Genomic DNA, 22,168 nt, shown 5'->3' with positions numbered 1-22,168 from the left:
AGAGATTTATAAAATCAAAGTTTTTGAATAATTCAAATTATATCTTCAGCACCAAATCTGTTGGATCAAAAATAGCATCTTACAAATTAATGAAAGGAAAAGGCTTCTACAAATCTTAAAAGTATTTTTAAGAGACAGACTTGGGGAAAAAAATTAAGTCATAACCACATGACTAATATGAAATTAAAAGCATTAAAGTAACAGAAAACTGAGTCTTTTCGACTCAGTTATTAGATGTATTGTTTCCAAATATTGGTTACTTAGTACTACTCTATAATTTTAAACTTAATTATACTATATTCAGCCTGAGACTTAAATCTATCCTAAGTCAGGCTTTTATCTCCAACTAATTCACCTTTAATGTTTTCCTATTTCAATCTATTAATTATTGGGAAAATATTTAGTAACTCTTCAAGCATACTCTTGAAGATGGGGGAAGAAAATACATTTTTAAATGTCTAAAATTCTTAATACCATCTAACTCAATTTAAAAGAGTTCCAAATGCTACATTTTGCTGTGCTAATAACCTTAGAGCAGCATGCATTTGTGTGGACAAAGAAAAACAATTCTCGAGACGAACACACATCGGTGGCAAGTTCAAAGCAGGGTGTGTTTAAAGCACAATGTAATGCCAAACAAAGCCAACCAACTGCTTGTTTCAATGGCCAGTGTGTGTAGAGGGTGAACACAAATTCATCCTCTTGAGTACAACATGAACAAAAACAACACAAAACAAAAACCAAAAGTCGAAAATGGGTGGAAAGAAGTTTCTTGTTTTAATTAATGGTATTATCTTGTCCCTTAGACATTCATGGTAAAAAAAAAAAAAAAAAAAAAAAAAAAGCTTGAAAGCATTCACAGGCTGTTTGTTCTGTTCATTTAGAAACCGTTCTCTCCCTACAGTAGATCTTAAAGATTCTCAAAATAAAAAGGGACTGCATTGTCATATTTACTTTATATTAAGGTCTGAGTATTTTCAGTCAACATTTTCAAGAGTAGATAGTTAAACAATACCGTGCCCTTTGTAGATACAATTTTTTAACATCTAAAAGTGGGAAGCATTCAAAAAGTTAATTGGAGAAAAAAACCCCACAAGAATTGCAATCACTACCTTTCACATACACTCAAGCTTTTTGAAACACAAACTTCAGGATAGCCTTAATTCTACCCTTTCACAGAGAGCCCTGTGAATTGGGGGGTGGGGGGGAAGCGTATTCAAAATTACATTCCTTTTCAATAAAATGAGTATGGTAGGATCAGCTGCAACAATATCAACGTCCCAGAATATCAGGACAAAAGCCCATCTGAGGAAGAAAAGCCCAAGCTGAAGGACATACCATCACTTCTGAAATAAATGGCTCAGAAATAATTATGCCATCTTTCTTGGTGCCAATAAAGCTATATAAAAATGTCAAAATTTGTAAACTGATACAGTATAAAGGATGCACATTGATCTTGCAAATATAAGGACCCCCCTCAAAAAACACACAAAACCAAACAATTCTTCTCTTTATCTGACCAAGTCATATTTATTACAAAACATAATTTCATTTAGAATGTTCAAGTCTTAGTAAAACAGCATAGCGTTCATTTGTAATTTTCATTTGAAGAAAAGCTAATGGAATGGGAATAAAGTGGAAATTAAAATAATATAATTCAGGTTACAAGAGAAACAATTTTCCTTGTACTAGCATCTTTTAAGAAATAAAACAGGCAAAAGTATAAACGAGGAATTATTCAATGCCTTTCAAAGTAGCAGGTTTATCATGTTCTTTAAATACATCTAAGTGCACTAACAGTTAATATTTCCAGGGCTTGTTCTCAAGTTTGTGTATGTTAATGATTTATCCTTTCATATATCAATTACTACTTGGAACTGCTGATCATTTATTGCCACCTTGAGTGCAGCCAGAAATACTACTACTCAGAACTCTAATTTTTTCTGTGTGGAGGAAAAAGAAAACAACAGAGGCGATAAACAGAAAAACACAAATTTTATTTCCAAATACACCCAAAGCCACAAAACAGAACTTTTCTTATTACTATGTTTTTTTTGTTTTGTTTTGTTTTGGTTTGGTTTGGTTTTTGGACCATACCCGGTGGTGCTCAGGGGTTACTCCTGGCTATCTGCTCAGAAATAGCTCCTGGCAGGCACGGGGGATCATATGGGACACCGGGATTCGAACCAACCACCTTAGGTTCTGGATCGGCTGCTTGCAAGGCAAACACCGCAGTGCTATCTCTCCGGTCCCTACAAATGTATTTTTTTGTTTGTTTCTTTTTGGGCCACACCTGGTGGTGCTCAGGGGTTACTCCTGGATGTCTGCTCAGAAATAGCTCCTGGCAGGCACGGGGGACCATATGGGACACCGGGATTCGAACCAACCACCTTTGGTCCTGGATAGGCTGCTTGCAAGGCAAAGGCCGCTGTGCTATCTCTCCGGGCCCCCTACAAATGTATTTTTAATTATATTTTTACTTACTCAGCAAAAACATGAATACCAAAAAACTACTAAAAAGATGAAGTGACCTGGGGCTGGAGAGATAGCATGGAGGTAAGGCGTTTGCCTTTCATGCAAGAGGTCATCGGTTCGAATCCCAGCGTCCCATATGGTCCCCCGTGCCTGCCAGGAGCAATTTCTGAGCATGGAGCCAGGAGTAACCCCTGAGCACTGCCGGGTGTGACCCAAAAACCACAAAAAAAAAAAAAAAAAAAAAAAAAAAAGATGAAGTGACCTCAGGTCTGAGTCATGTGAGTAAAGCACATATACAATGAATTCAAGTCTGTCTGCATTGTTCTCTTTTGCCCAAAGCTTCCCAAGATTTTGATAAAAGTTACCTCCCACATCAAAGATATATTTTTAATATATAATAAAAGTATTAAACTTGGCATTTCAGGAATGTAAAATGCACAGCTGCATGTCCATTAGATCATAGTTTTTATATCTGCAAAACACTTAAGATACTCAATAGTTGGTCATTCCAGACATACCAAGCAGCTCACTCATAACTCGTGTGTTAAACACAATTCTGAGCGATACAGGGGTGCAGAGAAAAGTAAGATCTGCTTTGGGGTTTAACAGGAAACAATAGTATTGGCTGGAGTGGGCTACAAATCTCAACTCTGTGAAAAACAACAGTGCCACCTGCTGACCAGAGAAAGAATGTATAAGCAGCTGGGCGGCAGGTCTCCTACCAAATACAGGGACATACAGGGGACAGCCTGAGGACTACAGAATAAAAGTGCAGAGGCTGGGACAGTTGAAGGGGAAAAACTCTAATTCATGTGTTCCTCCCCGATGATGACTGATAACAAAACCTAATATCTAATAAAGTGATACATGAACCAAAGGTAAGTTTCTGCTAATGGCCATCAAAACTTAACCCAAAACAATTAATTCTAAAAAAAAAAAAAAATCAAAGTTTGGCAGATGTTTGCTTACAATAAACTCACAAGTAGAACCAATTTTATCACTTAAAAAAAGGCAAGAAATAGTCAAAGAATTGTGCTTTTTTTTTATTGTGTTTTCAATGGAGAAATACATCATCTGTTTACAAAATAGCTCTTGAAAAATACAAGGAGTACAGATACTATAAAACAAAGCAAACTCCAGTCATGAGACACTACATACATCATGCGAAAGCAACAGTCTGATCTCTGGGTTATGAAAACTAGAATTAAAAAGTCACTACACAGAAAAGGTCCAAGTTTCCACCTTGGCAGAACTTGGGTGCAGTTACATGAAACGTTTAATAAACTAAATCGCCCCCCCACCCCTCCCCAGTGTGTAAACAAAATGACAAGACAAAAATCTGTGCCTGGCAAGTTCAAGCTAACTCTGAAGCTGCCCTGCACATAGGCACCTTCTCCACTTCACCTGCTAGTCAGAGCATTACCTCTCTTGGGTGGTGGGAGGAAAGGCAAGGTGACTGTGCAGAGAGCATGGGGGGGGACGAAGACTGCAGACGAGACATTGGCATGGATGGCCCAAAGAAAGCTTCCATTAATGCACAGCCTAAGGGGAGAAAGACTACACTCCAACTTTGGAAAATTAATTTAGAGGGCTAGGGAAAGAGTTTAGAAGTAATTGCAGTTTAACATGAAATATGCACATATCGATGTGAGTGGAACACAGTGGAGGATTCATAAAAACATGCTTATCAGAAAAATCTGTTAAGTTCGCTTTGTCCAGATTAAGAAACAATAAATGTATCAACATATGGCATCCCTCATACTTCCCAACAATGGGTGTTCACCCATTTAATTATGAGGAATTATTTTCTCTAAAGAAAATAACCTATTATTTTCCTAATCTATTGATAGGATGAAGCAAAAAAAAAATTTTAATAAAGGAGTAAGTAGAGAGCTGACTAGATGCCAAGTGCTTGCTAGAAATGATTTTTAAAATGTTTCTAACAAAAACTTACAGATAATTTTGGTCAACAATTTAAAAAATGAAAATTGGTTTAAAATTCTTGGAGAAAATGCCTTCTTCCCTATATGTTTAAAACTGAAAAGCAACTCTGATACAGACAGGAGTTTTGTGGAGTGTACAAAATCCCTCACCCCAAGACCAAGGGTGCCATCCACATAGGCATCTCACAGGTGTCACTGACTCCTCCCTCTCCCCTCATGTTTCGGCTCTAGGACCAAAACTGAAGTGTTCTGTGTCATGAAGCTGCAGGGTCATGGATCTGACATCATGGCTTCAGGAAATACTGGCATTTTATCTCTTAGGAAGTCTTACCTTATGCATAAAAGGAAAAAGGAAAATAGAATAAAAGGTAGGGGAGAAGCAGCAAAAGGCTTGGTTTCAAAGACAACAAATTTGAAGGCAAAAAAAAGAAAGAAAGAAAGAAAAGAATATAGAGCTTTGTAATAAGCTCAAAGAAAAATATCTGCTGGCGGATCGCTGATTTTTATGCACTCTAAAACAGTTCTATAAATAAAAGAAATAGATCACTTCTTAATCCTGACCCCATCAAAAACTATTCTCTCCAACTAATGAATTTCTTTCCGTGTCAATTGTCTCGAATGGACCTTCCCTCCTCTGTCCAGTTCCAGCTACTGCAGGGGACTGGACAAGATGTCTTCCGACCCTTTCTCTGAAGGCTAGCAGGGCACACTGACCAAGGGAGCCCAATTCTGAAGACTCATGGGAAATAAAACCCCACAAGAAATAAAGGAAACCCATCAAGCTGAAAAAATCTAAAATTAGTTCTACCTTCTAATTAAAAAATTACATAAAAGTGCATCATCAGATAGAGATTCTTATGCCAGTTTGTATTGCAAGTGTCCAAACAATGCATCAGCATAACCCAATCCAGATGTAAATTATAGATACAAATATAGCTAGAGGTTTGTGTGTTTGTGTGTGTATGTTTGTGTGTGTGTTTTAGAAAGGCAGTAGTTTTTTTTTTTTTGTTTTATGTTTTTGAAATAGTTAATGAAACTGTTGCTAACACAGTAATAATAGTACTCCTCGCTTCACATACTAACCTGGACTTCTGATCAAGTGCTGATTAGCCCAGTAAGGGAGGTCACCAAAAAAAAAAAAAAATTAAAATTAAATAAAATAAAAAATAATTGACTTTCGCGCATGTCTAGTCTTGTACCCTCCATTCTCCTTTTTTTTTTAAGCATTTGAAGACAACAGGTTGAGTTGGCAGATATTGTTTATGGACCCCTGAGGTGGTTTTTACCGATTCAATCTCAGTTTTATTGAATTCTTGATAACAGGAATAGGATTTGCAGGGAGAGCAGGGATATCAGAAAGGTCTGTACTGGATGTTTTCTGAGGACAAAAGCAAAGAACACAACATTGCTCACAATAATGGATGAAACTCACTTTCCACTGCTTTGCTTCCTAGGGAAATGAATGGGACCTTATAAGAAGCATAAACTAGTTAAAGGACATTTATAATGTTATCAAAGTAATGTATAAATAACCTGACTATTAAATATGAAATTGGTCTGTATATACAGAATCTTTCAAATAATTAAGTGTGAATATTTTAACAATACATAAAAAACTAATTTCAAATTTACCTTTTAAAAACATGCATCAGGTATTATAAAATCATGAAGCTTCTGCTAGGCTGTGTAGACTAATATTTTCACTAACAGCTGCTATTATTACATTTACTTGGACTGGAGCACCCCCAAGTGGGAGGACACTTGAAATTCACCTTAGATATGGAGCAGCACTATCAGAACATGTATTGTTTTCTGAGACTTTATTTAAATTAGAAAATTAAATCCATAATTGATTAAAATTTTTTTCTACACTTCAGGGAAGCTTTAGAATGGTTTAAAACCAACTTTAATAGTAATAAGTACAGATAGTCTTTTTTAACATTTTCACACAGAATTTCAATGTAATCAGTGAAAGTCAAAACACACAATTCTCCTACCTTAGCTCCCGAATTATTCTGAATGTTCTATCATTTCATCTATATTTCAAGTTTATCGTGAAACAATTAGGCTTCCTTGTTGAAAACAAGCCAGTATTGTGCATAAATCAACACCTCCAAAAAGAATGTGGAGCTGGAGCGATAGCACAGCAGGGAGGGTGTTTATGTCTTGCTTAGAAGCTGGGTGTCACCCATGGCATCCCATAGAATCCCCCAAGCCTGTGGGAATAATCTCTATGTGCAGAGCCAGCAGTAATGGCAGGTATAGGCCAAGCCAAAAATAAATAAATAAAAACTAAATGTTTAATGCAAGAAATGAACATCTCTTATCACCAAATACTTTTAATTCATGATTTTAAAATAACAATTATTTTTCTCTAAATGACTATAAATCTTTTCATTAGAAGGAAAATTTTAGGGGACAGAGAAGGCACAGGAGATAAGCTGAGTGGTTTCCATATGCCAACTCAATTCAATCCCTGGCACTGTGCATGGTCCCTGAGCAACACCAGAATTGAGCTCTGATCAGAGCATAGTATGGCACAGGAGAAAAAGAAAAACAAAGCAAACTCACATAAAGCATCTCAAAGGCTTTAAATAAAGACTAGTGACATGAGAGACATGCATACTAGTCACTCTGAAGATTGAACCACCACCATCTACCCTTGTAAAAGACAGCTAAAGGGTAGACAGTTACCGCCACAGGACAGTGAGGTTGGGCAAGGTAAGTATCACGATCACAACAGCGCTGTCTAATGCGATTCCAGGTCCTTCCCCTCTAAAATGGTTATGGAACAAAGATATTCTGGAAAATAAAGAGTATCTGTACCTTCAGAGATTTATATTTAATGGTCAACAAAACCACATTCCCAACTGTGGAACTGAAATACCTGGGGGGAGAAAGGTGACGACAGCTCAGCGCACACCTCCATATGCCATAGGTGACACAGTCTCCCCACAACATGGAGAGAGTAACCTTGAGAGTTCCTGTAGCAGTAGGTCTAAGTACTAATCTATGAAGCCTAAAGTGTCAGGTCAAGTATCACTGGGGATGACCCAACTGTGGGACCTCTAAAGCACAGTGCTTGAGAGGCCTAAAATAAAATAAAACCAGCCAGATCAGAGCCACAGAAGCAGAACAGCACTGTCATCAGGGGCCATGTCATTAGAGTATGTATGTGATTCTAGAGACAGTATCCGGATGACTGGATACTTTAAGAAAACATTTACTTGGTATCAGTTTGACCTAGATCTTGGGAGTTTATAAAACCTGAACCGATTCAAGAATAATCATACTATAATTTAAATGCACTAAAGATTTACAAATAATAAAGAAAAAGGTTCCAGGTGCCTACTAAATGCATGGGAATATAATTTTCTAGGACAAATGAGACATTATTTCCAAGAACTATGGATTACACTAATAAACCATTATTTTAAAATATCAGGTGACGGGGCCGGAGAGACAGCATGAAGGTAAGGCGTTTGCCTTTCATGCAGAAGGACGGTGGTTCGAATTCCGGCATCCCATAAGGCCCCCTGTGCCTGCCAGGGTTTCTGAACATAGAGCCAGGAGTAACCCATGAGTGCTGCCAGGTGTGACCCAAAAACCAAAAAAATAAAAATAAAAAATAAAAATTTCAGGTGACAAATTAGAAATGTATTAAACTTAAAAAGATCAGGACCAGAGGGATAATCTTGCATGCTTCCCTAGCAGGTGACCAACCTGAACTTGACCATATACGGTTCCCTGAGCACTGAGCCAGAAGTAACTTGGCTCACTAATAACCACTGAGTGTGGCCCAAAGACAACAACAAGGGGCTGGAGCAATAGCACAGTGGTAGGGCACTTGCCTTACACATGGTTAACCTGGGGTCAATCCCTGCCATCTTTCTGGTGTCCTGAGTCCACCAGGAGTGATTCCTGAGTGCAGAACCAGAAGTAATGCCTGAGCAATGCCAGGTGTGGCCCAAAAACAAGAGCATAAAGAGAGAGATCATAGGATTAAAGTGCTTGGCTTGCACCCTTGGTGCCATATACTTCCCAAACACTGGCAATGACTCAAACTTCTCCCAAAAATAAATTAATAAAAAGGTCATATTAACCATACAAAAGAACCCTGAAAAAATATTTTTTTAGATCTCATGATGAATCACTCTTACCTATCAAAAAACCCTTTGTATACAAATCCTGTGATATGATTAGAAATGACTTGAATTTTATACAGAAAAGGATATAAAAGCTAAAGGAGTATCTTCACAGCACCCAATAATGGTCCCCTGAAACAGTTTTCCCTTTCAACTAGGCCAGGTCACTCCCATTGGGTTAATAATCTTCTACATGCCTCCACCCTACTCTGGCAATACCCATAAGCTCTCCGTGCTTTTCTCACTCAATACCTGTGAGGCCAACAGAGAAGCCGCTGTCTGAATAGTTTCTGAGGGAGTTGGACTCGTCTCCGTATCAAGCAGTTCCTGTGAGACAAAGAGGACAAGGGAGGAGATTTTAAATACCAAGAACGGCGGGAACCAAGAAAAAAAGGTGACAACCCACTGGAAACCACGGCCCTGAGTATAGGTTATTTCACCACTTTAGACAGGTCTAGATATGAAGCTTGGGTTTGATATCATCATAACTTTCCAACTAACTCTTAACTTCAGTATAAGCAAACACTGTGATTAAAAAATATTGTGATTAAAGCCACACATCGGCACATTATAAAGTACAAAAATTAACAGAATATAAACTCTTGGTTTCTTAACTATATATATGATTAAACTGTCATTATTAAATAAAACTGCTCTGAAGTTAAAACCTTTTCTAATGCCTTTCATTAGAAGAGAAAATGTTGGTGTGGGAGAGATAGCACAGCAGATAGGGTGTTTGTCATAGATGACCTGGTTTCAACCTTCTGCATCCCATAGGGTCCCCCAAGGTGGCCAGGAGTGATCCCTGAGTGCAGACCCAGGAATAAACCCTGAGCACAGCATGGTGTGTCCCACCCAAAAGAAGCAGTATACAAAATAGTACACATACGTACATGTAAAGATGAACAGTAAGGAGGTACGGTGCTGACCTTGCCTATGGCTGGTACTGATTCTAATTCCCAGCACCACATTCTATTGCCTGGGCATACCAGGAGCAAGGCCCTAGGCACAACTGGGTGTGGTAAAAAAATGTGATTTCTATCAAACACACACAATAATGATGAAATACCAATTTTCTCCTCTTAATGTGTAAAGAGTGAAGAAAGAAAGTAAAAGTAGAAATGAGGCTCGAGAGATAAGGCAGCAGGCCAAAGTACTTGCCTTGTACATGGCCAACCTGGGTTTGATTCCTGGAACCTCATATTGTTCCCTGTCCCTCCAAAAGTAATCTTTGGGCTGGAGTGTCCCAAAAGCCAAAAAATGAAAAGACAAAACAAAACAACACTTCCAATAAAAACCCTGTCAATTAGCCTTGAGCACAGAGTCAAGTATAAGCCCTCAGCACCAGTGGTTATGACGGCTCCCTCAAAAAAAAAATTTTTAAAGGAGGGTGGAGGTGGTATTGGACTAGAAGAATGACAATATATCAGAAGTACAATCTTGTAATATGTAGATCAAAATTTTAAAGTAATCGTAATTTTGCCAGTAATAATTCTACTTTATTACAATAAAGTAGATGACAAGAATTTGGCTAGTCTGGAAGCTGCAGAGATAGTGCAGTTGGGGGGGAGGTGCTTGCCTTGCAGGCAACAATAACCAGGTTTGATTTCCCATGTCTCATATGGTTCCCTAAGTACTACCAGAAACAATTCCTAAGCGAAGAGCCAGGGAGTAATCCCTGAGCATCATTAAGTGTGGCCTAAAAGGCAAAAATAATTTAGCTAGTCAATACTGCAGAAGGCAGGAATAACTTTCTATTTTGAATGGATATAACTGCTAACAATAGAAAAACAATTATGTAAAATATGGTTAGGTCTTAAAATAGCATTCTATGCAGCTATGATATTTAGAACTTATAATAACATGAACTATTTACTGATTTACAGAGTGAACACATATTTGAAAGCAAAAGGTATTTATTTATATGTGTGAATAAGAGGAAATACTTGTGGAAATACCCATCATAAGAATTGGGAGATAGAGACTGGAGTGATAACACAGTAGTAGGGTGTTTGCCTTGCACACTATTAACCCCGAATGGACCAAGGTTCGATCCCCAATATCCTCTATGGTCCCCCGAGCCTGCCAGGAGTGATTTCTGAGCACAGAGCCAGAGTACCTTTGAGCACTACTGGGGTTACCAAAAAAAAAAAAATAAGGGGGGGAAAGAAAAAAGAACTGGGGGACCTATGCACAATGTACAAAAGAGGTGTGTCTGCCAGATAAATGGTACAGGGGTTAAGACCTGGCCTCATCTGCTGGCCCTGGATGGAATCTCTAGCACTACATATGGTCCCGAGCACTGCCAAGAAACACTCTGAGCACAGAGCCATAAATAGTCCCTGTGCACTGTTGAGTATGACCTGAATCAAATTTGCCCTTCAAAACTGGGGGGAAGAGGAAGACATTAAGTTTTCTACAAGGGGAAAAATTTACATGGCTTCAGTACATATCAATTTCTTAAAATAAAAAGAAACCTATCCAAATGTTTGCTAAAACCAATCTCTCATACTGTCTCCAGACCAAGCACCACAAAGGCCTGGGTCTAGCCAAAGCATGTCATACCCAGGTCTCTATACATACCATACTCACCCCTCAATCGTGACCTCTGTTCACAGATGATTGTAACTCAATTCTTCCCTTCAAGAAAGCTGTTTCCACAGTCAGAAACAACATCTTACTCCAATAGACAACCTCAACCTACCGTGGTTCTTATTCCCCTTAATAATGTGGTTGTTTATCACACCAATCTCTTCTCATGCTCTTTAAGGAAGGTGTGAAACACCTCTCACTTGCCCTCATTTCCATGTCAACTAGAGATTACTGTGGCTCTAGGATTTGAAAAACTTGAGGAATTCCAGCATTACAAATGAACATGCATTATAAATTAACATTTAAGAGATAACACTAAAAACAATACTAAAAATAATTTCAAGCCTATCAAACAAAATACAGTATATAATAGACAGTTCCAGTCCTCTTGTTTCTTTGTCTATGTATCCAAGGCTAAATGAGTATACCTTTGTTTCTGTTTTATCATGTCCACTCAAAGCAAGACAGTTAGCATCTTCACTTGTTTCATCCTGTTTTTAAGAAAAGAAGCTTTATTCTCAAAAATGAAAAAATTTAGATTATTTGCCAATCAATCCTACAATTTATTAAAAAAATATAAGCTCTGAGATAATTTAACCTCTAAGGTATGGTCATCAATAGATTGTCTAGAATGCTCTCAAGTGAGAGGGCATAAGTCTTTCAAGGGTGAGGCCCTGGCTTCAATCTCTGGCACCACACGCCAACCCACCAGGTCCCAGGGTCCATGAAAGTGTAGTACAGCTAGAAAAGATCACAAAGAGCTAAAGAAAAGAGATATTTAGGTTCCAAAACTAACCTGACTTCCTAACTGTGACAGCTATTCACTAACAATTTCTGGAAAGCCCCTAGTAAGTGTTCCCGTGACACCAAGTATAAAGGAGACCTACATACAAAGCTCCACTTGACTCAGAGAAGCAAGAGCAACAAAGGCGCTAAGTAAACTACAAAAGAATTAGCAGAGTGGTATTTAGCATAGGCTAAAACTGTGTTAGACAGACAGACAGACATGCTGTAAGAATTTAAATGAGAGGTACAGATTGAGCTGGAAAAACTAGAGAATGGCAGAGGCAAGGTGCAAGAAAACATCACCTCCATCTTTTCTAGAGTTTTCCACCTGCCAGCTGTCAATTTTAACACACACACACCCCACACACAAACCCATCCTTTCTAGTTTTACACACACACACACACACACACACACACACCACAACTACAACACACACACGATTTCCTGCCCCTGGATTTTAAAGGAAAGATCACATTCCATTGGCTAACTAGTAGGTAAGTACCTCTTCAGTTTTGACTTTTTTAGGACTTTCTTCTTTATGAGGTGAGGATGTCCTCTTGACTCCAACTACAGGATTAGGTATTTTTGTTGCTGCATTTCCTGAAGGTCTAGGTGGTGGGTTTACCAGACGTGCTGACGGAACCACTCTGGAGACCGTAGGCTTTGGTGGTGGTGAAATGGCTGGTTGTGTGGCAGTTTGAGGAATGCTTTCACTCGATGTACCTAAGTAATAAATACAAATACAAATACAAAACTTTAAATCAAACCAAACCACAATTACAAGCTTTAAGCTTCTGAATTCACCTTTACTGGTAATTATGTACTAGATAACAAAATGGTATTTAGGGGCTAAAGAAAGCATAACAAGCAGGTAGGGTGTTTGCCTTGTAAAAGACCAACCAAGGCTTAAACAAGGCATCCCATATGATTCCCAAGCCTGCCAGAAATGAATCCATGGTACAGATTCAGAAGTAACTCCAGAGCAGTTAGGTGCGGTCAAAAAAAACTAAAATAAAATAACAACTTGACCCAATATGCAAGAAGCACTTGGTTGAATCTGCAGGACCAAAAAGTTTGGGGGCTACACCTGGTTGCTGAGGCATCACTCCTGGAAGTCCCTGAGAAACCTCTAGGTAGTGCCAGGCATCAAGCCAAAGTCATTAGCATTCAAGGCAACACTGTCATCCCTGTACTATCTCTCCAGATCCCCAAAAGTAAGAAAAATTATAAAATACTAAATTCAAATTCTTTAACAAGTAAAGACACATTTTAAAATCAGGGCAGGAGCCAGTGTCGGAGGACAGTGGGGAGGGCATTTGCCTTGCATGAAGCTGACCTGAGTTCAAATACCAGCATATCCCATATGGTCCCTGAGCCTGCCAGGAGTGATCCCTGAGTGCAGAACAGGAGTAACCCTGGAGCACTGATGAGTGTGGGCCCCCAAACAAAACAAAACACAACAAGCCCCAATTTCAGCACTCTCTGAGCTGTCAGAACAGTGTCCTTACCCCCTGAGCTTTCACTGGAACTGACTTGCGACACGGAAACCTCAGCAGCCTGTATGTTGGTCACGGAAGCTGCTGTCACAGCTGGAGCAGGACTGTTTCTGCTAAAGTATGAAATAAAAGTCAGCAAGGAAACAAAATACACTCTTCTATAATGTTGTGACTTTAGTTTTGCTTCTTATATATCAGGCACTGGTTTTGATGAAAAAGCAACCCAACGCACATAAACATTCTAACGGCATTTTTTCCAGCAGAACTTTCTGTAAAAAAAACGATAATGTCCTATGTATCTATTTGCACCAGACTTTAGGAATACCTCTTCACAGAATGTCATCCATCTACATCTTAGCTTGAAAATCATCCTAATCTGTTCCTTTTGTCACTCACTAGTTATACTTAGGCAGCCCAATTTTAAAAGCAGCCTTTTAAAGATTTAAAGAACATATTGGGGCCGGGCGGTGGCGCTGGAGGTAAGGTACCTGCCTTGCCTGCGCTAGCCTAGGACGGACCACAGTTCGATCCCCCGGCGTCCCATATGGTCCCCCAAGAAGCCAGGAGCAACTTCTGAGTGCATAGCCAGGAGTAACCCCTGAGCGTCACAGGGTGTGGCCCAAAAACCAAAAAAAAAAAAAAGATTTAAAGAACATATCAAGAAGGAAAGGAGAAAGAGAGAGAGATCATTAATTAACAGCTATAAATATACCCTGAGTGCAAAGAAATGAGTAAGCCCTGAATATCAGGTATGACCCAAAAAAACAAAATGAAGAACCGGGAGATGTGATGTCTCCAAAGTTTATGAGAAAAGAGAAAAGGCAAATTTGTGAATCTGTATTTGATGACATGAAAGGCTTTGACCTCTATAGAAAACAGTATGGGGATTTCAATAATACTTAAAAGGAGCTTCCAAAAATACAATTCTTGGCATCTACCCAAAGAGCACAAAAACATAAATGTATAAAGCTGTGTGCAATGTTAACTGCAGCACTATTCACAATAGCTGAGATCTAGAAACACCATAAGTGCTCTCAAAATAATAAATAAAGGATGAGTAGATAAAGAAATTGCCATCCACATATACCAGGGAGTCCCAGTGAGCTATAAGCTGAAATCACAATGTTGTTGTCTGACTCATGCTGAGCAAAGGATGACAAAGGGAAAAGGACAAGTATGGAATCTCTCTCAGACGTACAAAGAAACATAGGAAGAGAATATAAGAAATGCTATATGGGGCCAGAGTGTTAGTACAACAGGCAGGGCTTTTACTTGCACAAGGTCAAACCAGGCTCAATCACCAGCATTCCCACGTGGTGCTTTAGCCTGCCAGGAGTGATTCCTAAGAACAGAGCCAGGAGTGACTCCCCAGCACCACTAGTTGAGACTACCCCCACAAAAAAAATAAATAACCTCTGTGCAGATGAAAAAAATTTATGTGTGTAGTGCCAGGGCTCACATGATCTTTATATCTGCATGGAAAGTGCTCTATGACTGAAGTACCATCCCATATCCCATTAAATAGAAGATTTATAGACATGTCTTAAATTTTTGCCATAATGATCAGTACTCCTTTCATAATAAAACATTTAGCTAAAGTGTTTTGGGGAGGCCAGAGAAATAGCACAGTAGTAAGGCGTTTGCCTTAGACGCAGGACAGTGGTTCAACTCCTGGCATCCCATATAGTCCCCCGAGCCTTCCAGGAGCAATTTCTGAGCGTAGAGCCAGAAGTAACCCCTGAGCACTGCTGGGTGTAACCCCCCCCCCAAAGTGTTTTGGGGGATGGCGGCGCCCAACATCTAGCAATGCTCAGTGATTACTCCTGGCTCTGCTCTCAGGAATCTTTCTTGGCAGTTCTCAGAGGTCCATATAGGGTGCTGGGGAATCAAACCCAGCTTGGCTGTGTGAAAGGCAAGTGCCTACCCTGCTGTACTATCTCTCTGGCCCAGCTAATGCTTTCAAAGATGTTTATTTTCTTGTTGCTATTTTTGGTTTGGGGCCATTACAGTCATGCTCAGGACTTACTACTGACTCTGCTTAGGGGAACATATGTGGAACCAGAACCATCTCTTCAGGCCCAAGTCATCTAACTGTTAGAAGAGCAAAGCAGGACAGGAAACTCCCATAAAGATGTTCCAACTTTAGAAGATTCCTAGTTTCAGCTGTGTACCCCTGCTGAGAAGGACACAGTCCCATGACAGAAAGGTGGTTCTTTCCCTCTTTTCTGGCTCTCTTCCACCACCCACCATCATCACATGCTAGCAGTGGAAGAAGTGTCTCTATATAAAATGAGAGGAACTGTGACGCTAACATTCGTTACTATCTGATTCAAAACATTCCTGTCTCCAAAATGGAATATAAGATGAAACCATGACAAAATAACTCATGGTCCCAACCCAAAATACATAAGTTTATATAAAAATATTTTTAATGGAAGAAGAATAATGCCTTAGATATATATTTTTAACAACGAGCACTTATGAACCCGTTTGGCTCCTTTCCGCTGGTTCTACTCACCCCTGAGAGCTGCCAGAACTATTCAATGGACTGGTCTTCATAGCACTAGTAGGTGAAGGCACAGACATGCTGTTGTCACTGTCCATAGACAAGTCAAGGCTGCTGTCATTCAGAGGGGTCAATCGGACACCTTCAGTCGAGTGCTGCAATTAATGCAATATTCAAGCTTATTTTTATTTTACTCAGATATGCAGGACATGAATGAATACCTTTCACACAACTGATATTTATTTCTACTATAAAATACAACACTAAGTAGCCAACAAAGGAGTAACAGACAGATTTATTGACTGCTAACGATTTAAACTCATGTTCTCTCATAGGAGAAAAACATAATTGCTACATTCAATATAGACAGTGAATATAAAAAACAGCAAATATGAAAATACATTATGCCTTTAATGAAGGTTAAATGTGTAACATAAATTAGAAAAAAAGCAACAGCATCTCTGATGGTATTAGAAGATGTTTATAGATTTATTCTATAATGAACATAAAAACTATAACAAATTTTTGAGTACATTTAATGCCATTCCTATTTATAAATAAATGAGCCTGTCTCAGAACAAAAAATTTCTAGCACTCCTAAATACAACTAAAGAGTTTGGCCATGATATAATTAACAGTACAGAAAATGAAGACAGAAGCAAATTTCAGAAAACTAAATTTTCTAATTCTGAAGTAATTAAGAATTCAAAAGTGGGGGCCAGAGATATAGCACAGCGGTAAGGAGTTTGCCTTGCATGCAGAAGGATGGTGGTTCGAATCCCGACATCCCGTATGGTTCCCCGAGCCTGCTGGGGGGCAGCTTTTGAGCATACAGCCAGGCATAGGCCCTGAGCACTGCCGGGTGTGACCCAAAAACAAAAAACAAACAAACAAAAAGAATTCTGAAGTTATTCAAGGGGTGGGTGACTAGAGCAATCATCTAGCAGGTAGGACATTTGGCTTGTACAAGAACAACCAGGGTTTGATCTCTGACATCCCATATGGTTCCATGAGCTCTACCAGGAGTGATCCCTTAGCTCAGTGCCAGAAATAAGCTTTGGGCACCACTTGATATGCCCAAAGTCAAACAAAATTAAGCAACCACTTAGTATTTGTAATCTAATTTAAATATTTGTAATATAGTTAGCACACAAATGTGATCGTTATAAAAGTCCAAGCATTACTGGGTCATGTGAGTATTGTTAAAAGTTTCTTTGAGAAACTATCTTTCAGGGGCCGGAGAGATAGCATGGAGGTAAGGCGTTTGCCTTTCATGCAGAAGGACAGTGGTTCGAGTCCCAGCATCCCATATGGTCCCCCGTGCCTGCTAGAGTCAATTTTCTGAGCATAGAGAGAGCCAGGAGTAACCCCTGAGCACTGCTGGATGCGACCCAAAAACCAAAAACCAAAAAAAAAAAAAAAAAAAAAAAAAAAAAAAAAAAAAAAGTAAAGAAAAGAAAAGAAAAAGAGAGAGAGAGAAATATCTTTCAGAGTTAATATTCTGATCACTATTTCATTTTCTTTTGTTGTTGGGCCACACCTGGGGATGTTCAGTGGTTACTCCTGGAAGGCTCTAGGGACTATATGGAATACCAGGATTGAATCTGGGCCAGCAAATGCAAGGCAAGAAAGCGCCTTACCCACTGTACTATTTCTCCAGTCCCCTGTTCCTTTGTTTATTAGAAGATTATATCAGAATACTACTTTAAGGGAAAAAAAAAACTTTTTTTTTTTTTTTTTTTGGTTTTTGGGTCACACCCAGCAGCGTTCAAGGGTTACTCTACTCCTGGCTCCACGCTCAGAAATCGACCCTGGCAGGCTCGGGGGACCATATGGGATGCCGGGATTCGAACCACCGTCCTTCTACATACAAGGCAAACGCCTTATTTCCATGCTATCTCTCCAGCCCCAAGAAAAAAACTTGTAATTACATAAAGATATGCTAGTTGCAGTGGCGCGGAGCGGTAAGGTGTCTGCCTTGCCAGCGCTAGTCTAGGACGAACCGAAGTTCGATCCCCCGCATCCCGTATGGTCCCCCAAGCCAGGAGCGATTTCTGAGCACATAGCCAGGAATAACCCCTGAGCATCACCAGATGTGGTCCAAAAACAAACAAACAAAAAATGCTAGTTGCTTTGCATAACAATTTCACCTTAAATAGGAGCCATAAAAGTTCATCAAATTCAAGGTTTGTGTAAAGTCTAATTATGTGAGTAACATATGGCTACTATAGTAAAAATTCATATTCACTTCCAAAACCAAAGAAACATGGCATCTTTTAACAGGTTATTAAATTTACCAATTTAATTATGGTTGCTTAAACCCACTAATAATATAACGTAGCAAGGGTCAATTAGAGACACGTTTTGATATTTTAAACATAAAATTGCTCAATGAGGAGCTGGAGTGATAGCACAATGGGCAGTCTTTGCCTTGCACACGGCTGACCCAGGTTCGATCCCTGGCATCCCTTATAATCCCTCAGAGCCTGCCAGGAGTAATTTCTGAGCACAGAGCCAGGTGTACCCCTCAGCGCCTCCAGCAAAATCACTATCACCCACCACCACCACCAAAAAACACAACTCAGTAAGTCTTCTGTTAAATATATTTTAACAGTAACATTTAATGAAATGGCCTTTAAAAATTTTGGTTCTATACCTCAAAACTTGAAGAGCCCTATCATTAGGTTATGAGCAACGTTGCTGGCCAAGTGGAAGAGAAACAAATGTAAAGGTGACTTTTGCCAGGCACAAGTCCAGTCACCATTTGCAGGCGGACTAATGTCTCATAAATCTATGCTCGGATAAGGCAAATAAAAAAGATGATGAATGTTATAAACTTGCCCATATGTCATGGGAGACAGCAGGTGACCATTAGTCTGCCCTGTTACCAACTACTTTCCTGCCAGAACATGTAACAGAATGAATGTGCTGATCATCTGACTTCTATAAGCATGCACCATGTGGTATTCCAAACTTAACTTATTACATGCGAACCATACCCACAATTTAAAAATAGATGTAAGGGCCTGGAGAGATAGCACAGTGGTGTTTGCCTTGCAAGCAGCCAATCCAGGACCAAAGGCGGTTGGTTTGAATCCCAGTGTCCCATATGGTCCCCCATGCCTGCCAGGAGCTATTTCTGAGCAGACAGCCAGGAGTAACCCCTGAGCACCGCCGGGTGTGACCCAAAAACAAACAAACAAACAAACAAACAAAAAACAGAAAAAAAAAAGAAATAGATGTAGAAGTTGATGCTTTGTGTAGGTGAATGAATTTCCTTTTTTTTTCACAGCCCCAGTTCCAAATCACCATCCATTATGCTAAATGCTATGGTTAGCATTCTAGCTCTATAGTTCCTGTAGATCAAGTATTTTACACTTTTTAACTTGTAAACATTGTAGTATAAAAGGTACTCGTCTGCATCTATTTTAAACTTATGACATATAGCTCTTTCATTCGTTTTCACTGTTATAATTCATTACAAAAATGAGCACCGCTTTTTTTGAAACTACTTAACTAAAATTTTAATTGTTACCTCTCCACTATAATTCCAAGACGTCTCTTTAAGAAGTCCAATGAAATACATGGCTCTACATAAACAGGAAGCTCTAAAACCAGAATGATATAGAATAAAACACTACTCCAGCTGTCAATCATCTTATACTTGGCAGCTTAAATATCTTAATATGCACATAGAATTTTTGTTTTTAAGACTGAAAGAACCTGATTGATCTTAGACAATTTTATGTTTGCTTTTTTATAGAAAAAGATACCAGATACTTCTATGGGATATTAAATGGTTAAAGGATAAAAAAAATTGAAGAGAATATTAGTATATGTAAGACAAAGAAACAAAATACCACTACTAATATGTCTGAAGCCAGAAATATGTGTACAAGAAATCTGATTAAAAGTAAGGTTTTCCTATAATAGAACCATTTCACATAGATTAATGATGTGATGTTTAAAGTACTGATAGAATGGATGCATAAAAAAGATTAGTAAGGTTTTTGTAAATATTTTACTTTAAATTTACCTTCTTCTTTTTCTGAAGCACATGACTAGGTAGCAGCTGATGAAGTTGCTTTCGTTTTACATGCATGGCAGCGATTTTCATATCCACCTCAAACATCTTGCTGTTTATTGCTTGCCTATGAACTACACAATTAGGAAATCATTGTAAGAAACAGAAACATCTTAATAAGGCAGTCAAACACACCCAGGAGAAAGTATTCTAAAGAGGGATCATTTTTCCATTAATAATGAATCCATAAAACTGTCAGGTCAAAAGTTATCTCTAATTTCACATAATTTATTACCTAATAATTCTAATTCTAAGTGCCTCTTCCTCTAAGAGGTATAAAAGAACAAAGCATATTAGTCTTCCACTATAGGAAGCCTTTCAGGTATTAACTATCCAGGAATAACTCTTTTTTTTTTTTGGTTTTTGGGCCCACCCGGCGGTGCTCAGGGGTTACTCCTGGCTGTCTGCTCAGAAATAGCTCCTGGCAGGCACGGGGGACCATATGGGACACCGGGATTCGAACCAACCACCTTAGGTCTTGGATCGGCTGTCTGCAAGGCAAACACCGCTGTGCTATCTCTCCGGGCCCCAGGAATAACTCTTGCAAGTACTCAGTGGAATTGAAAACTCAAATCCAAGTATACAGTAAATACAGAGGCATCTGAAAGTAGCTTCCCAAGCCTGAAATTTTAGAAAGGTATCATATACCTGTATTACAGACACTCAGACCAAATAGAGTATAGGGTTCAGGCACTTGTCTATTTAACCTAGCACGTGGCTTTGGTCATGACCCTGGTCCATGCATGTTCTGAGAGCATTCACCAGCCCCATGAGAATCTATGAGCAGACCTGGTTTACCATGCTAGCTTTAGTTAACTGCCACCTTGTATCTCAGGGCACCATCCAATTTAAAAGGCACATCTAGGGGGTAGGGCATTTGCCTTGCACACGGCTGACCCAGGACGAACGCTGGGTCAATCCCTGGCATCCCATATGGTCCCCCAAGCCAGGGGCAAATTCTGAGCGCAGAGCCAAGAGTAACATCTGAGCGCTGCCGGGTATGGCCCAAAAAAAACCAAAAATAAAATAAAAGGCAGCACTAGCTAGTCCATACTTGAGATTAATATTTTTTGGGTTTTGGGGCTATATTAGAGATGATGTTCAGATGCTGCTCCTTGCTCTGTTCCCAGCATGCTCAGGGATTCTGTGGTGCCAGAAACGAAACAGAGGTCAGCACTACCATCACCTCCCATCTTGCGTTTCTAATTATTGAAGATTCAAGCATTAATCAGACGCATTTGTTGACACGAGGGCTGCTTAAACTTTTTCCAATCACATAACAAATGACCTTTAGGATCCAAAAAATGCTATATAGGCAAATCTGTAATGAATATGTCTCATTTTGAAATTGACTTCTAGCAGTTGCAATTTAGAAACATTTTAATCTTGTTACCAAACTTTCTGTGAGCCTCAGTTTTGTAACCCACAATTTAAAAATGGTCCCTAAATTAAAGTGTTTGTCTTACATGAAGCCAACTCAGATATGATCCCTGGCATTGAATGGTCCCTTGAGCACTCCCAGAAGCAATTCCCCGACCAGTAAGGAGAATAGACCCAAAACCAGCAGATGTGGCCCAAAACAAAATGGAAAAAATAGCTATCGTCCAGGTAATCAAATATTCAAATGGTTTCCAATTTCCTGATAGGAAACAACATAAATTTAAATGATTCTACTTACTTGAGGTCAATCACAACAGGAAAAGTCATTTATGAATCAGATGTAATAAAGCTAAAACAAAACACTGATTATTTTGATGACTGTGACACAAGTGGTTTTCAATTATTGAAAATCTCATGATGGTATGCATGAAAAAAAGCAAACATACACATATACTGGTTTGATATTCTAAAGAATAGACATACCTGTATCTGTGAAAGACTGAATGTCATAGGTAAGGTCGACACTGAGGTTTTCAGAGTTTTCTGTCTTTTTGAACACTAGACCAATCACCCACATCGTGCAAAATTCTTCCCTGCAAAGTAAGTAGTCTATTCAGTTTATTACAGCCGATTTTGTTAGAAGTATACCAACATCGTTACCAAAGTGGGATGTGAAAAAGTTATAGAACACAATACAGAAACAAACTAACTAAAACTCTAAATCAAATGGAATCAAGATTCTCCTGTCATCCTCTCTGCC

General features: G+C 39.0%; 1 protein-coding gene across 4 annotated transcripts in view; it reads right to left on the bottom strand.

The window, feature by feature from the left end:
- Nucleotides 1-5,697: 5,697 nt before the first annotated feature.
- PAPOLA (poly(A) polymerase alpha) overlaps nucleotides 5,698-22,168 on the bottom strand; it is a 70,833-nt gene continuing 54,362 nt past the window's right edge. Inside the window, exons 15-22 of one of the 4 annotated variants that reach the window (XM_049769794.1) lie at nucleotides 21,892-22,001; nucleotides 19,981-20,102; nucleotides 15,957-16,099; nucleotides 13,451-13,551; nucleotides 12,445-12,665; nucleotides 11,584-11,646; nucleotides 8,816-8,890; nucleotides 5,698-5,796 (exon numbers count right to left, since the gene is read on the bottom strand). In XM_049769794.1, the coding sequence (XP_049625751.1) occupies nucleotides 5,701-5,796; nucleotides 8,816-8,890; nucleotides 11,584-11,646; nucleotides 12,445-12,665; nucleotides 13,451-13,551; nucleotides 15,957-16,099; nucleotides 19,981-20,102; nucleotides 21,892-22,001 (931 nt within the window). In that variant the 3' untranslated portion in view covers nucleotides 5,698-5,700. The remainder of the gene's footprint in view (nucleotides 5,797-8,815; nucleotides 8,891-11,583; nucleotides 11,647-12,444; nucleotides 12,666-13,450; nucleotides 13,552-15,956; nucleotides 16,100-19,980; nucleotides 20,103-21,891; nucleotides 22,002-22,168) is intronic. The other 3 variants (XM_049769795.1, XM_049769796.1, XM_049769797.1) reach the window with 3 other exon arrangements.

The sequence above is a fragment of the Suncus etruscus genome, chromosome 3 (genome assembly GCF_024139225.1).
Source record: "Suncus etruscus isolate mSunEtr1 chromosome 3, mSunEtr1.pri.cur, whole genome shotgun sequence".
NCBI lineage: Eukaryota > Metazoa > Chordata > Mammalia > Eulipotyphla > Soricidae > Suncus > Suncus etruscus.
This window is presented reverse-complemented; position numbering and strand designations above follow the sequence as displayed.